General features: G+C 53.3%; 1 protein-coding gene across 3 annotated transcripts; it reads right to left on the bottom strand.

Moving 5' to 3' along the window:
- Window positions 1-709: 709 nt before the first annotated feature.
- Window positions 710-12,817, bottom strand: LOC125152678 (carbohydrate sulfotransferase 6). 3 transcript variants are annotated; one of them, XM_047834838.1, is made up of 4 exons: window positions 12,405-12,817; window positions 3,379-3,454; window positions 2,039-2,426; window positions 710-1,864 (listed from the first exon to the last, which is right to left on the bottom strand). In XM_047834838.1, exons 3-4 carry the CDS (start codon window positions 2,408-2,410, stop codon window positions 1,223-1,225), a joined length of 1,014 nt encoding a protein of 337 aa, XP_047690794.1. In that variant the 5' UTR covers window positions 2,411-2,426; window positions 3,379-3,454; window positions 12,405-12,817; the 3' UTR covers window positions 710-1,222. The 3 variants fall into 3 exon arrangements, with proteins under 3 accessions (XP_047690794.1, XP_047690792.1, XP_047690793.1); XM_047834836.1 differs by having other exon boundaries at window positions 710-2,426; XM_047834837.1 differs by lacking the exons at window positions 3,379-3,454; window positions 12,405-12,817 and adding an exon at window positions 2,536-2,601 and having other exon boundaries at window positions 710-2,426.
- Between the last annotated feature and the right edge of the window lie 1,242 nt (window positions 12,818-14,059).

Raw genomic sequence — 14,059 nt, 5'->3', positions numbered from 1 at the left:
GTCTGGACACCCAGCATCCCTTTAATAAGTCTCTGCAGCCGAAGCCAGGTATTGTGGCTTGCAGGCAGGAATGGTATTCCGCTCTCGTCTAGGGCCTGGCCTGGGAGGACCAAGGGAAGACAATCACCCCGCAGGCTTTTTCCTTCCAGTCTCCTGGCCAGATTTATCTGGTTACAGTCACCCTGTGACCTGCCCTCCAGGCACTGATTCTGATGCCAACTTCTTGCTTTGCCACATGCTCTGCCTGGCTTGCTGCCCAGGCCTCCCGAGGTCTCCCACCAGCCTCATCCAGCAGGCTCTCTAGCTGCTGCACTCTGGGCTCGGTTAGCTCATCGCTTCCTGTAGCCCGCAGCTGTGGCCCCAGCCATGGCTGCTTGGTCTTCCCTAGTGCGAGTAAAAGGGGAGAATCTGCCCTTCCTTCGTAAAAGTGACAGGTCTCTGCAAGCCTCATTCACCCCTCCACCTCCCGCTGTAGCCTCAGAGCAAAACCCTCCATCCTGCCTCCACCCTCCTCATGGTGTCACCTCGGACAAGTCCCTTCAGTTTTGTGTTCTGCCCGTCAAACTTTACAGACTGTAAACTCCAGTATCACGCAGATTCATTAATTTTTTATTTCTGTGGGTGGGACCTTTACTGTCAGGGCAGGTGATGGGAGTATGTGGGCTCCAGGGAGGATGGGGCAGAGAGAGGCTAGAGGGAGACCACAAGATAAGAGGCATCTTGTCTGATTTCTTGCTGAAAGAAACAAGCAATATAAATGCCAACAGCTCTGATAGAGTGTGGTGGTGGGACCTGGGGGCAACAAGTCTGGGGTGTGGGGGGGAGGGGCTGGACTTGAGGGGCCAGCTCACCGCAGCGCCCCCTCTACTCCCAGGTAGGGCCGGGACCCCCTTGTCAGCTGTTGGATGATGCATCCAAGAGGAAAAGAGACTTAGGAAGAAAGCACTCCAGTAGCAGCCGAGTGGTCTGAACTTATTCGCGGTGCCCACAGGAAGCGTGGACACAGTTTTGCTTTCCGTGAAGCGTGCACCGGACGGGAATCCAGCTCCTAAGGAGGGCTCGAAGGAAAAGCAAGAAGCAAGAAGAAAGAAGCATGGAGTTTCGGGGACTCAGTCCATTCGTACTACGGAGGAAGACTCCCCAACTCCGGGCCCCTCCACTAGCAGCCTGGGCGCTGCGTGACCGGCTCCCTCCCCCGCCGCCACAGCCTGGGGGGCCTGCGCTAAGGTCGGGGGTGCGCCGCGGTGGACGACGCCCAGCTGAAGCTGCTAGTGCCGAGGGGCTGCACCAGGTCCAAGGAGAGGTCGCGCTGCTCGGCCTCGGAGGCCACGGCCCGGTAGCCCAGCAGCTGCAGCGCGCCGGCGCACAGCTCCTGCACGCGGCGGATCTTGGCGAAGGGCAGCGCGTGGCGCCAGGCCTGGGAGACGTTGAGCGCGTTCCTGGATGAGGTCTTGAAGGCCTCGCGGCGGGCGCCGGGCCCGGACCCGTGCGTGCTGTTGTGGATCCAGGCCTCGAGCTGCGGCGTCAGGCTCAGGCCCGCGAAGTCGTAGAGCTCGCGGATCTCGGGCAGCGGCGCCCGCGCCAGATCCTCAAAGCGCACCAGGCGGTAGCGGCCGCGCAGGAAGGGCGGCGGCTTGCGGGTGGCGGCCTCGGCGATACGCACGTGGCTGCGACACACCTCTCGCACCACGCGCAGGCCGGGGTCGGACTCCACCCAGGTGCCATTGGTGCCCAGCACGATGCCGTTGTCGCGCGCCAGCGCCTTGGCCGTCTGCTCGCGGGAGCGCAGCACGGCCCGCGGGTCCCGCACCAGGTGCACGATGCGCAGGTTGAGCGCGGGGTCGTTGAGCAGCGGGTAGAGCACCTGCAGGTTGAAGAAGCGCACCTCCTTGAGCACCACGTGGCTGTAGGAGCGGCAGGCCTCCTGCGCCACGCCGAAGGGCCGCCGCCCGCACAGCGGCTTGCACACCGTGTCGCTGCTGATGGCGCCGCGCGGGAAGGCGGTGCAGGCCGGCGGCGAGCACAGCGCGCGGCTCACCGCGAACTGGAAGAGGTCCGACAGGTTGCGGCGCCAGGGCAGGTAGGCGTCGAACACGTCCATGTCGCACAGGAAGACGGAGCGCACCAGGTCGCGCACGGCCATGTGTAGCGCCGGCGCGCTGCCCTGCGACAGGGTGGTCCACACGTGCCACGCGGGCTCCATCAGGTAGAAGACGTCGGGGTGCTGGCTGAAGAGCTGGCCCACGAAAGACGAGCCCGAGCGCCACGAGGACAGCACCAGCACGTGCACCCGCTCTTTGCCGCCCACCGGGGACGGCGGCCTGGGCCAGGAGACCAGGAAAAGCAGGATGGCGGTCTGCGCCAGCAGGAGCACGGTCACGGCCGTGCTGGAGATGCGCGGCAGCCACATGCCGCCGGCCGGGGGCCTGCGGGAGGAGAGTGCAGCCGTTGGGGACCGCGGCCCGCTAGCCGCGCCGCAGCCCAACTCCCGCCCGGTGCTTGCAGAGAGCGGACCCCGGGTCTGGACCCCCCGACCTGTGGGGGGCTCCCTGGACTACAGCCGTCTCATTGGGCGCTCCCCCGGCAACAGGACTTTAAGACATCAGCCATGATCTAGACCCTGCAGAGCAAAGGCCAGTTGCAGACTACTGCGGGAAATGTATGTTGGTCCTTACTTCCTCCCCTCCCCTGCCTTTCTTTCCCTCTCTCTCTCTCTGCCTTACTCCTCTTTCTTTCTTCCCTTCTTTCTTCCTTCCCCCTCCCTCCTTCCCTCCCTCCCTCCTTCTTTCTTTCTTTCTCTTTCTTTCTCTCTCTCTCTTTTTTAAAAAAAGAATCCCACCTTTTGCTTAAGAATTCCTTTTGGGGGGACAATTTTAGGCTATTTAGCTAAACAGCTTGATGAGTCATTTGGCTCCCTCCCCAGGTTCAGCCACTTCCTAGCCTGTGATCTCGGACAAAACTCTTAATCTGCCTGTGACTCAGTTTACCCATCTGTAAAAAGGGGATTGATACTGGCACTGGAGTAATGGAATGAGCATGCCTCATGGGGGCAGGGCATGTAGCAAATCCCGTAACATGCAACTTGCACTTTCCACACAGTGCGCGGTCTGTGTTGTTTGCCTTCTTTTAAACACGCAGCTACAGCTTTTGTTATTAAAAGTAAACAAATAAATGACAGAGACAAAGAACACCAACTGTTGCCACCTGCAGGGAGTAGCGTGCTGCGGGATGCTGGGACTCCAGAGGGAAGGTACCCTTCTGGAGCTGCGTGAATGTGCAGAAGAAAGCAGTTGAGGGGGAGGTGGGACAGAACCAGGGGAGCAGGTGACAGCAGTCAGGCCCCTGGCCACGGTTTGCCTCCATGCTGAGGTTACTCACGGTAGTCCAGGGCCGCTGGGAGAGCTGCCCACCTCAATCACAAATCCATGGAAGACGTCCTCGGGTTCTTCAGGGCCTGAGGAAGCAGGAGGGAGGCTGGGTCAGCGTCTCACCGGAGGAGATAACCCCGCACAGGGGGAGGGTTTTGCCTTCCCTTACTGACCGAAAGGTCCCTGCAGGTGGAACAGAGCTGCCCAGCCCCCGCCTGGAGCTGGGCACAGACCAGGGGCAGGGTACATTTTTCCAAATGGGTGCGAACAGGTGGTCTCTCCTGCTGGATGGAGAAGGGAGGGCTGGCACTGAGCCCTCTGGTGCCACTTAGCAGCTAGGAGACCTGGGGCAGATGACTTCTCCACCCAGATGAGACACCCTGAGGTCACCTACATTTGGAATCCCGGCATCTCCCAAGCCCACCTCTACTCCCCAGCCACTCCTGGGTCCTGTGGTGGATCTTAAGAATGTCACTCTTGTCCCACACAGTGGAAGGAACCCTGAGCCAAGCTCGCACATCCCGAGGTCTCAAAGATGAGCTGCTTTGGAAGGAGGAGGCTGGAAGTCTCCTCCTTGCTTCCATAGTATTTGCTCCCCACTAAGCCACCCCACCCCCCAGCCATATCACCACCGGGAGAAGCTGGGTCTAAATCGTGAGCTGATCCCACTTATCCAGAGGCTGCAGGAGTGGGTGGAGGACACCCAACGGACCTGACATCTGCTGACTCCGACGCTGTCTCTCGAGTCCCGGACCCTACGCTCACTCCCGGAACATAAGGAGAGCAGCCGCCTTCCTGCTGGGCACGTGTTATCTCCTCTCCTCAAAGATGTGCTTCTCCACGAGAACAGGGCACAGGAGAGGAAGGGAACTCAACTTGCATTTGCTGACATACGAGTGCTAGATGCTGTTTTGACTCAATGGCCCCTTTGGTAGACATTGTGATCTCAACTTCTTAGGTGAAGGACCCAAGGCTTGGAGAGATAGTAGGGGAAGGGGGACCCCGACCCAGGACTTCCATCTCTAAGCTCCTGGCATTTTCTGATCCCAAGCAGCTGGCCTCTCCCATATCCTGGGGGATCCCTGCAGAGCAAAGGACCCTGAGGTCTGGCCCAAACACAGCTGCCCTGGCCAGCCCAGCCCTTTTCTGGCTAGGGAGGGTCTCAGCCACAGGCCGATGTACTCCAAGGAAACCAGACATTTTCTTAAGTGACTCACACAATACCGGAGCTGATATCTGATCTTATTACTGGAACTCGAGAACTAGGAAGGGGACTGACACACCCTACCCCATGCGGGAGCCCAGGGAAGACCAGGTCCTGTGGGAGCTTTCCTGATAAGGAGCCTTGTGTATAGCACACCCAGTCACCTCAGGGCTCAAAGTTAAGAACGGGTCCGAAAGGTACCAGGACAAGGACTTAATTTTCATGAGTGAATTGCATCCTCCCAACACTCCTGCAAGGTAGAAATTACCTCTTTTTTTTAATGTTTTAATTTCTTTTTGAAAGATTGAGAGTGTGTGAGCAGGGGAGGGGCAGAGAGGGAGAGGGAGACAGAATCCGCCACCTATGCAGTGTGTTTCACCGTCATTCCCCTGTGCAGCAACCTTCAGCTTTCCAGACTCACTTCCCGTACTTCTGACCCAGCATCCTATAGGTCAGGTGACCTGGAAGCAACACTCCATGTTCCTCTCTTCTCTGCTGCGAGTGCCCATCCCCGCTTCCTCTGAAGACACCTCACCTGTGCCTCTCTCAAGCCAGGTACCACTCTGCCCTGAGTGACACTTTGCCCCCGCCTCCTCGCCACTGTGTTTTTTCACAACTGTCTGTTCCCAGGCATCGGTGTGGACGAGTGCACTAGACAGAGTTTCTTTGGGTCCACTCAGTACTTGTTCCTCCTTATTCTGCTAACAGCCTCTAGATTTTTCTCTGGGGAGCCACCCCTCACTCACAAAGTGCACGTGGTTTGCGTGGAGCTGACCGCCCACCTCCCAGTTCGTAGGGAGTCATGTGTACCAAGCCTGGTTCATCTGTATATTCCGCACGTCATCCCCCGACCAAGCGACAGGCTTAGGAATGGACATTTGCCCCAAGTCCAATCCCAGGAGTTTTATAGCTCTGCAGGGGAGAGGGACACTGCCTGGGTATAAAGCCAACACAGAAGAGAAGTGAGCAGAGAAAAAAAAAGTCTGAGCCGTGAGCACCTGGATCCAGCTGGGCGAGATTCACCTGTGGACTTCTCAGTGGGGAAAAATACCCCCTTTTTTAGCCAAGCCAATGCGAGTTCGACTTCTGCCATTTACAACCAAGCATTTTGACTGGAAAGTGGGTCCCGTTGGTGGGGTGGGGTGGGGTGTGGGCCGAACCCTCAGGAAGCCTGGACAGAGCATTTGGAGGCCCGTCATGCCGTGTTTCTTGATGAGGTGCTAAGTACCTGAGCGTGTTTGATTTGTGGAAAGTCATTAAGCTGTATTTAAAAACAATTTTTTTAATGTTTACTAATTTTTGAGAGACAGAAAGAGTGTGAGCAGAGGAGGGGCAGAGAGAGAGGGAGACACAGAATCCGAAGCAGGCTCCAGGCTCTGAGCTGTTAGCACAGAGCCCGATGCGGGGCTCGAACTCACAGACCATAAGATCATGACCTGAGCTGAAGCCGGACGCTTAACCGACTGAGCCTCCCAGGCACCCCATCAAGCTGTACTTTTATGCTCTTTTCTGTACGTATGTTATATTTCATTAAAAAGTTCAGAATCCCGGGGTGCCTGGGTGGCGCAGTCGGTTAAGCCTCCGACTTCAGCCAGGTCACGATCTCGTGGTCCGTGAGTTCGAGCCCCGCGTCAGGCTCTGGGCTGATGGCTCGGAGCCTGTTTTCGATTCTGTGTCTCCCTCTCTCTCTGCCCCTCCCCCGTTCATGCTCTGTCTCTCTCTGTCCCAAAAATAAATAAAAACGTTGAGAAAAAAAAAAAATTGAAAAAAAAAAGTTCAGAATCCCGACTGAATAAGGCAGTAAGTGTCATGTCAGGGAATGTCCCAAAGACTAAAGAGTAGATGATATTAATAAAGATTTGCCTAACTTAAGTCAGACACTCTATGATCCAAATCCAAAGGGAGGAACTCCCCCACATGTCCCACCTTTCTTCCTGCTGAGCGTTGATTTTTAAGTTTAATTATTTATTTTGAGAGTGAGAGCACAAGCAGAGGAGCGGCAGAGAAAGAGAGAGAGAGAGGGTCCCAAGCAGGCTCTGCAGTGTCCTCCTGAGCATTTTAAAGTGGCAGTATCTTCAGAGGTGCCTGGGTGGCTCAGTCGATTAAGTGTCTGACTTCGGCTCAAGTCATGATCTCATGGTCTGTGAGTTTGAGCTCCGCGTCGGGCTCTGTGCTGACAGCTCAGAGCCTGGAGCCTGCTTCAGATTCTGTGTGTGTGTGTGTGTGTGTGTGTGTGTGTGTGTGTGTGTGTGTGTCCCTCCCCCGCTCATGCTCTGTCTCTCTCTCTCTCTCAAGAATAAATAAACATTAAAAAAACATTTTTTTAAGTGACAGTATCTTCTAAATATCCCTGACTGTTTCTTGGCCTGGGAGACACAGGAAGGAGCTACTGTTCTACCTGACTTGCCAAGGGGAAACCTGAGGGCAGGACGGTGTGCCACAGGAGGGGGGTGACCTGGAGCCCGGGAATCCAGCTCTCTGGGAAACCCTCACCTGCACCCCAGCTCTGTGTGCCCTTGACTCCGCAGCATGTCCTGTCATCAGCCCTTCCCAGCCCTGGCAACGCATCTAAGGGAGTGAAATGTAATACTAAGTACAAATCCAGGGCTCAGCTTTCTCTCAGTTTGGCATCAGCTGGAGGCCATCCCTGTTCAGGAATCCCAAAGGCTACAGAAAACAGATCCCAGATGAGGGATCAGTGGACTCTTGGCATCAAGGGCCACCCCTGGGGGGCAAGCCAGCTCTAATGGAGCCCGGGGCATCTGTTACAAAGAAGGCTGAAAAGGAGGGAAAAAAAAAAAAAAAAGGGGGGGGGGGAAGCAAGGGAGAAAAGGAGAGAGAGGAGGAAGATGAATGTTTACAGTGGGCTGGAAACACGGAGCACCAGTAAATACGATCCATTGAGGGCTTCCTATGTGCCAAGAGTTTTGCGCCCATCTTCTGATTTAATCCTTACAACAAACCTATGCAGTGGACCTGATACCCCTCCCTGTTTTACAGATCAGGGAAGTGAAGTTTAGAAAGATTAAGAAATTTGCCTAAAGGACCCACACAGCAGTGGAGTCAGAATTTGCCCCGGATGGGAGAAAATACTCGCAAATCATATGTATGGGAGCCAGAATATATAAAGAGCTCTTACAACTCAGTAACAGAAGACACAGAAGCCAACATAAAAATGGGCCAAAGATTTGAGTAGACATTTCTCCAAAGATATACAAATTACCTACAAGCGCATGAAAAGATGCTTGACATTTTTAGTCGCTTGGGAAATGGCAATCAGAACTACAATGAGATATCACTCCCCATCCACTAGGATGGCTAGAACCAAAAAGGTAGATCAGCAGCATTAGTGAGAAGGTGGGGAAGCTGTGGACACCGCTGGGGGGTGCAAAGTGGTACAGGTGTTGCAGGAAACAGGCAGTTCCTCAAGAGGTTAAACACAGGGTTACCACATGGTGCAGGGACACCACTCTAAAATACATATATATCCAGGGGTGCCTGGGTGGCTCAGGTGGTTGAGCATCTGAGTCTTTATTTCGACTCAGGTCACGATCTCATGGTTTGTGGGATCGAGCCCTGCATCAGTGAGGAGCCCACTTAGGATTCTCAATCTCTCTCTCTCTCTCTGTCCTTCCCCTGCCTGCAATGTCTCTCCAAAAATAAATAAATAAACATTTAAATAAAATACGTATCCAAGAAGACTGAAAACACATGTCCACACAAAAATGTGCTCATCACCTTTCATAGCAGCATTATTCATAATGGCCCCAAAGTGGAAACATCCCAAATACCTATCAACTGATAAACGGATCAACAAAATGTGTGGTACATCCATACATAGCTTCCCCTTGGTGAATGTGGAAGTTGGGGCATCAACCTCTACACAGTCGAAAATCCATGTGCAACTTTTTTAAAGTAGTATCACACCCAGCATGGACCCCAACGTGGGGCTTGAACTCACAAGCCCGGGATCAAGACCGGAGCTGACATCAAGAGCTCAATGCTTAACCCACTGAGCCACCCAGGCGCCACCCCCCCCCCCCCCCATGTGTAACTTCTGGCTCCGGGAAAACTTAGCTACAAACAACCTACTGCTGACTGGAAGCCTTAACACGAACAGTCACCTATTTTGCATATTATATGTATTAAAGTAAGCTAGAGAAAAGAAAATGCTACGGAGAAAATCTTAAGGAAGAGAAATACATTTATACTACCACAGTGTGTTTACTGAAAAAAATCTGCATGTAAGTGGACTCACACAGTTTAAACCCACATTCAAGAGTCAACTGTAATTGAGTGTTATCTGGCAATAAAAAGGAATAAAGTTTTTTTTTTTAACGTTTATTTATTTTTGAGAGAGAGACACACACAGAGTGTGAGTGGGGGAGGAGCAGGGAGAGAGGGAGGCACAGAATCCCAAGCAGGATCCAGGCTCTGAACAGCCAGCACAGAGCCAGACGTGGGGGCTGAAACCTATGAACCAGGAGATCATGACCCGAGCCAAACTGGGACGCTTAACCGATTGAGCCACCCGGGCATCCCAGGAATGAAATATTGATACAAGCTACAGCATGGATAAACCCCGAGGTGATTAACACACAACATGTGTATACTGTTGCATCAGTGAATTGTGCACCATAAAAGGGTGAACTTTAGGGTAGGTGAATTGTATCTCAATAGAGCTTTTATTAAAAAAATACACAAAAATGCATAGAAAGAAAGTTGGAACAATGTGTGCTGAATAGTAGTTACCTTTCTATGGCCAGATAACAAGTAATTTTTTTCTTGTTAGTGCTTTTGCTGCGTTTTCCAGGTGGTCTACGACAGACTTGTATTACTTTGGTAATCGTAAACTCATAAACTTGGTTAAAGGAGGCATGGGCACGGGTGGAGCTTGCCTGCTCCAACTTTCGCTGCAGGACGGGGAGTGTGGCAGATCAGTCCCCTGGCTGACCCGAGTACCAGCTGGCCAGAGTAGGACAGGGGCAAGGATGGAGAACTACCTCCCAGAGGCTGCAAGGAGTGAAGATCCCTAAGCCCACCCTTAGCCTCAGGGCTGTGGACTGGGTCAGGCTGTGGCAGGAGACATTCCTGGCCCCAAGCCCTGGCCACATCTGCTCTCTGCCAGCCCTAATGAGCAGCTTCGTGGCATCAGCCAGAGGCAAGGAAGCTGGATTCACACAGCCCAGATGCTGCTGGAGGAAACAGGTTTGCCGGCAGGAATCTATTGGGAAATGAAATCAAATTGTCTGGGAAAGGAGCCTCAAGTCCCCCTGGCTCAGAGCCACCCCGGGGGGCATTTCAGAGCAGATGAGCAGGTAACACATAACACCTTTCTCTGGCTCTGAACTTTGGGGATCCTCAGAATGCATTTTGCGCTGGACCTAATCATAGAACCTTACAGCTGGGGAGACCTGAAGTCTGGGGACTCCCACCTCTTTTCTGAAATAACTCATGCAGGGGAGGGGGGGTAGGGAATGCACCTTGAGAACATTCTCCTGTGTTCTCCCAGGTGTTGACAGAGCCCTCTTATTACAGGGATAATCTGGAAAGTTCTCTGGCTTATTTTTTTAACATTTTATTTTGATTGATTTGTTATTTTTGAAAAGCAAATCATTCTTAGAATTCAATCACATAAGAAAAAAAAAAAAGGAAAGGGCTGTTTTAGAAGAAAACTACTCAAAACATGGAATAGCCAAATGCAGTGTGTAGATGTTGTTTAGATTCTGATTCAAACAAGCCAAGTGCAAGAAGATATCTTTGAGGCAATGAGAGAAATTTCACCTTGCCTGAGTATTAGGCGATACTGAGAAATCACCGTTAATGCTACTATCACTGTGCACAATACTCTTGTTCACGCATTTCTGTACCTATGTCCCCTTACTAGACCAGAAGCAGGATTCTGTCTCATGACAGGGAGCAGTGCTGGCACAGTGGCTGATGAACTCCATTTGATCATTTACTGGGTGACCTTGGACAAGATACTTAATCTCTCTGTGCCTATTGTTGTTGTTGAATCTGTAAGACGGGGGAAATTCACCTGGCTGGTTCAGTGGGTAGAGCATGCGACTTGATCTCAGGGTCATGAGTTCAAGCCCCATGTTGGGCCTAGAGCTTACTTTAAAAGGTTTTTGTTTATTTTGTTTGAGAGACAGAGAGAGAGAGAGAGAGAGAGAGAGCAAGCAAGAGAGCATGCATGAGCAGGGGAGAGTGACAGAGGCGGAGAGAGAGAAAATGAGAATCTTAAGCAGGCTCCATGCTGGGCTCTAGCCCATAGCCCTGGGATCATGACCTGAGCCAAAATCAAGAATCTGATGCTCAACCGGCTGAACCATCCAGACACCCCTAGAGCTCACTTAAAAAAAAAAAAAAAAAATGGGAGTGCCGGGTGGCTCAGTCAGTTAAGTATCCAACTTTGGCTCAGGTCATGATCTCACAGTTCTTGAGTTTGAGCCCTACATCTGGGCTCTGTGCTGACAGCTCAGAGACTGGAGCGTGCTTGAGATTCTGTGTCTCCCTCTTTCTGTGCCCCTCCCCAGCTCGTGCTCTCTCTGTCTCTTTTTCTCTCTCTCTCTCTCAAAAATAAATTAAGCATTAAAAAAGCAAAACTCAGGGAGCTTGGGTGGCTCAGTAGCTTAAGCATCCAACTTCGGCTCAGGTCATGATCTCATGAGTTTGTGAGTTCAAGCGCAGCAATGGGGGTCTGTGGGGACAGCTCGGAGCCTGAAGCCTGCTTCAGATTCTGTGTCTCCCTCTCTCTCTGCCCCTCCCCCACTTGCATATTCTCTCTCTCTCTCTCTCTCAAGAATAAACATTAAAATTTTTTAAAATAAAATAAAAATAAATGGGGGAAATGATATAACCCAAGTCAGGGCTCGATGTGAAAAGTGAATGAGTTAATATTTATAAAGAACTTAAAACAAGGTCTGTCACACAGTACACTAGTATTTGCTCAGAAATCTTCCAAATCCTGGGTGACAACTATATTATATGAATCCGAGCGAAAGCCTTTTCATAAGGAAAACTCAAGGACAACAGCCTGATCTGGTTCAGGTGACCCTGGGAACAGAATGTGGCAAGCCCAGGCAGGGTCAGAACATGTACTGCAAAACAACGGTGAATAGTGGCTACAAGACTGGCTTCTGAAAGCCGGACTGGGTTCAAATTCTGCCTCTGCACCAGTGAGGTGTGTGACTTGGGGCAGGGCACTCCTAACGTCTGGGCGCTTCCTCCTCTGGCTCCTTTGCAAAGGACGCCGCGACAGCCCCTACCACACGCGATGGAGAGGAGTCAATGGAACCGTAGAGCTGAAGCAGCCACACACTATTCTCATTACCTCTGGTACTTGGCAACTCACTCAGGGCCTCAGGGAAGCCAAGTCCTTTCTGCTCTCTAGGCCTCAGTCTTCCCATCCTCATGCCTCCGGCGCAAGAGGGTACAGAAAAGAGAGTTAACATTGGCCGGGCACCTCCGCTGAGGCCAAGATCCAGCAGCCCCAACAGAGGCCGCCAGGCTCCAAGGTCAGCTGCATATGGTTCTCAATTCACTCACCGAGCTGCTTTTTCTCAAAAGAGTTCCGTGGAAAAAGCTTTCTGGATTAAAGCCCTTGGCAACTCCCGTTTTAAAAGATTAGGGATCCCCAGTAGCGATCTCCGGTGCAGCTGAAGCCCCGGGAAGACACCGTGAAACCAGCGCCTGGGGCTGCAATGCCCTTTCCACCTTCGGTTAGAACCACCACCCTCAGCTCTTCTCCCCAGACCCGACTCCTCGGCTGCAAGATCAATGCCCCGGTTTGGGGGCATCCTGCGCGGAGACAGGCCGAACCAACGTACCCCGAAGCTGGCGTCCCTGCCCGAGCTGGCGCGGCGGGAGGCGGACACCTCTCTCCTGAGGCTCGGCAGGGGCTCCTTGACCTCGCCTCTTCCCAGTTCCAGTCCACGGCCGGCTGTGTCTTCACCGGGAGACTCCTCGGGAGCTGATGTGCCCCGCAGGCTCCCAAGGCTCTTAAGGGGCACGCAGTGACCCCGGGGAGAAGGCTCCGAGAGGCATGGGCGCGGGGGCAGCAGATGCCTCGATATTGGAGGCACCTGGCGAGCTCAGGCGGGGGGAAGCTGGAAACGGGGCAGGCGTGTCCTGGAAACGGAGGGGCGTCGTAAGAACGGGGGGTGTGCGTGCGGGGCAGTCGTGGGGCAACGACAAGACGCGGACTGGGGCGCCCCTGCCCGGAGCCCCCCACCCGTGCCGGGCGCCGCGCCCCCCGCGCCCTGCGCCCCGCGCCGCCAGTGCAGCCGCCCGCTGCCCGAGAAGAGCGCGCACAATGAGGCGCTTTCAGACGTGGCTGCGGTCCCGGAGCCGGCGGGCGGGAGCCGGGGCGGGAGGGACGGAAGGAAGGAAGGAGCCGGTTGGCCCCCGGCTCCCACTACCCTCCCCACCTCGGGGGAGGGGCGGCCGCCCGGGGGCGGGGGCGGGCGCGGGAGGGCGGGGTGAGGGCGGGCGCAGGTGGGCCCCGGGGGCAGCGGGAGGATGTCAAAGGGCGCTGGCGCTCACCCCCTCACCCGACTAGCTGACCGAAAGAGTTGTCTCCCGCTCCGGTCGCGGAGAGCGAAGCCTCCGGGGAGCACAAAAGGCCCTGGCGAGGGAAATCAAATCGTAATCTTGCCCCCCCTCGCTCTCTGTGTCATCCTCGAAGCGAAGTGACTTGGAATCCAAGCCGCTTTCCCAAGCCCCCAGCCTCAGACCTAAGTAAGCCAAGTCCAAGGCATCCTGATGCCGAGCGGACAGCGCAGCCTCCCCAGCCAGTAGCCCAGCTGGGAGGGGCCGAGACGCCAGGTGGCCCTCAGGACCTAAGCCCAGAGCTGGCTGCCCCCTCCTCCCGTCCCTTCCCTGTTCTAGTCTCATCCCAGAGGCACAGGCTTGGTAGCAAGTCCGGGTAAATACAAGATAAATTTCAAAAAGTAAAGCATTCCGTCCCCCTTCCCCGCCCAGATAACAACAGAGTCCAGGCATCTGAAAAAAAATTCTGACCTCCTACAATCCGTGCTGGGATCTAAAAGAAGTCTCTGCTGCTGGGAGTATAAATTAGTGCATTCTTTCCAGGATGCGGTTTGGCAAGATGAATTTAAATCCTTAAGAACGGCCATAAGCTTTCTGAATTAGTAATTCCTTTCTAGCATCTAACTTAAGGAAATAAACTGGCAAGAAGGATTTATACACAAGGTTCATAGAAGTGTTGTTTATGATAATGAAAAAATTAGAAAGACTACAAAAGATTAGAAAGATGTGTGCCAGAATGCCAATCGTGATAACTTCTACATTTACAGACAACTTATTTTCTTTAGGTTTCTGTAATTTTACATTTTCCCCAATAGGCATTTAGAACTTCTCTGGTCAGAAAGAAACAAGACGTCTTTTAAAAAGCACGAACATGAAGAGAAAGAAAAAAAGAAGACAGAAAATTACCTTATTAATCTTCCATGATGGGACCTAA

This window comes from Prionailurus viverrinus, chromosome E2, assembly GCF_022837055.1.
Source record: "Prionailurus viverrinus isolate Anna chromosome E2, UM_Priviv_1.0, whole genome shotgun sequence".
NCBI lineage: Eukaryota > Metazoa > Chordata > Mammalia > Carnivora > Felidae > Prionailurus > Prionailurus viverrinus.
The sequence above is the reverse complement of the archived record's forward strand: the minus strand, read 5'-3'. Positions and strand labels throughout refer to the sequence as shown.

Coding starts and splice junctions, on each gene's coding strand:
- LOC125152678 (XM_047834836.1), bottom strand. CDS start 2,410: ATGTGGCTGCCGCGCATCTCCAGCACGGCCGTGACCGTGCTCCTGCTG.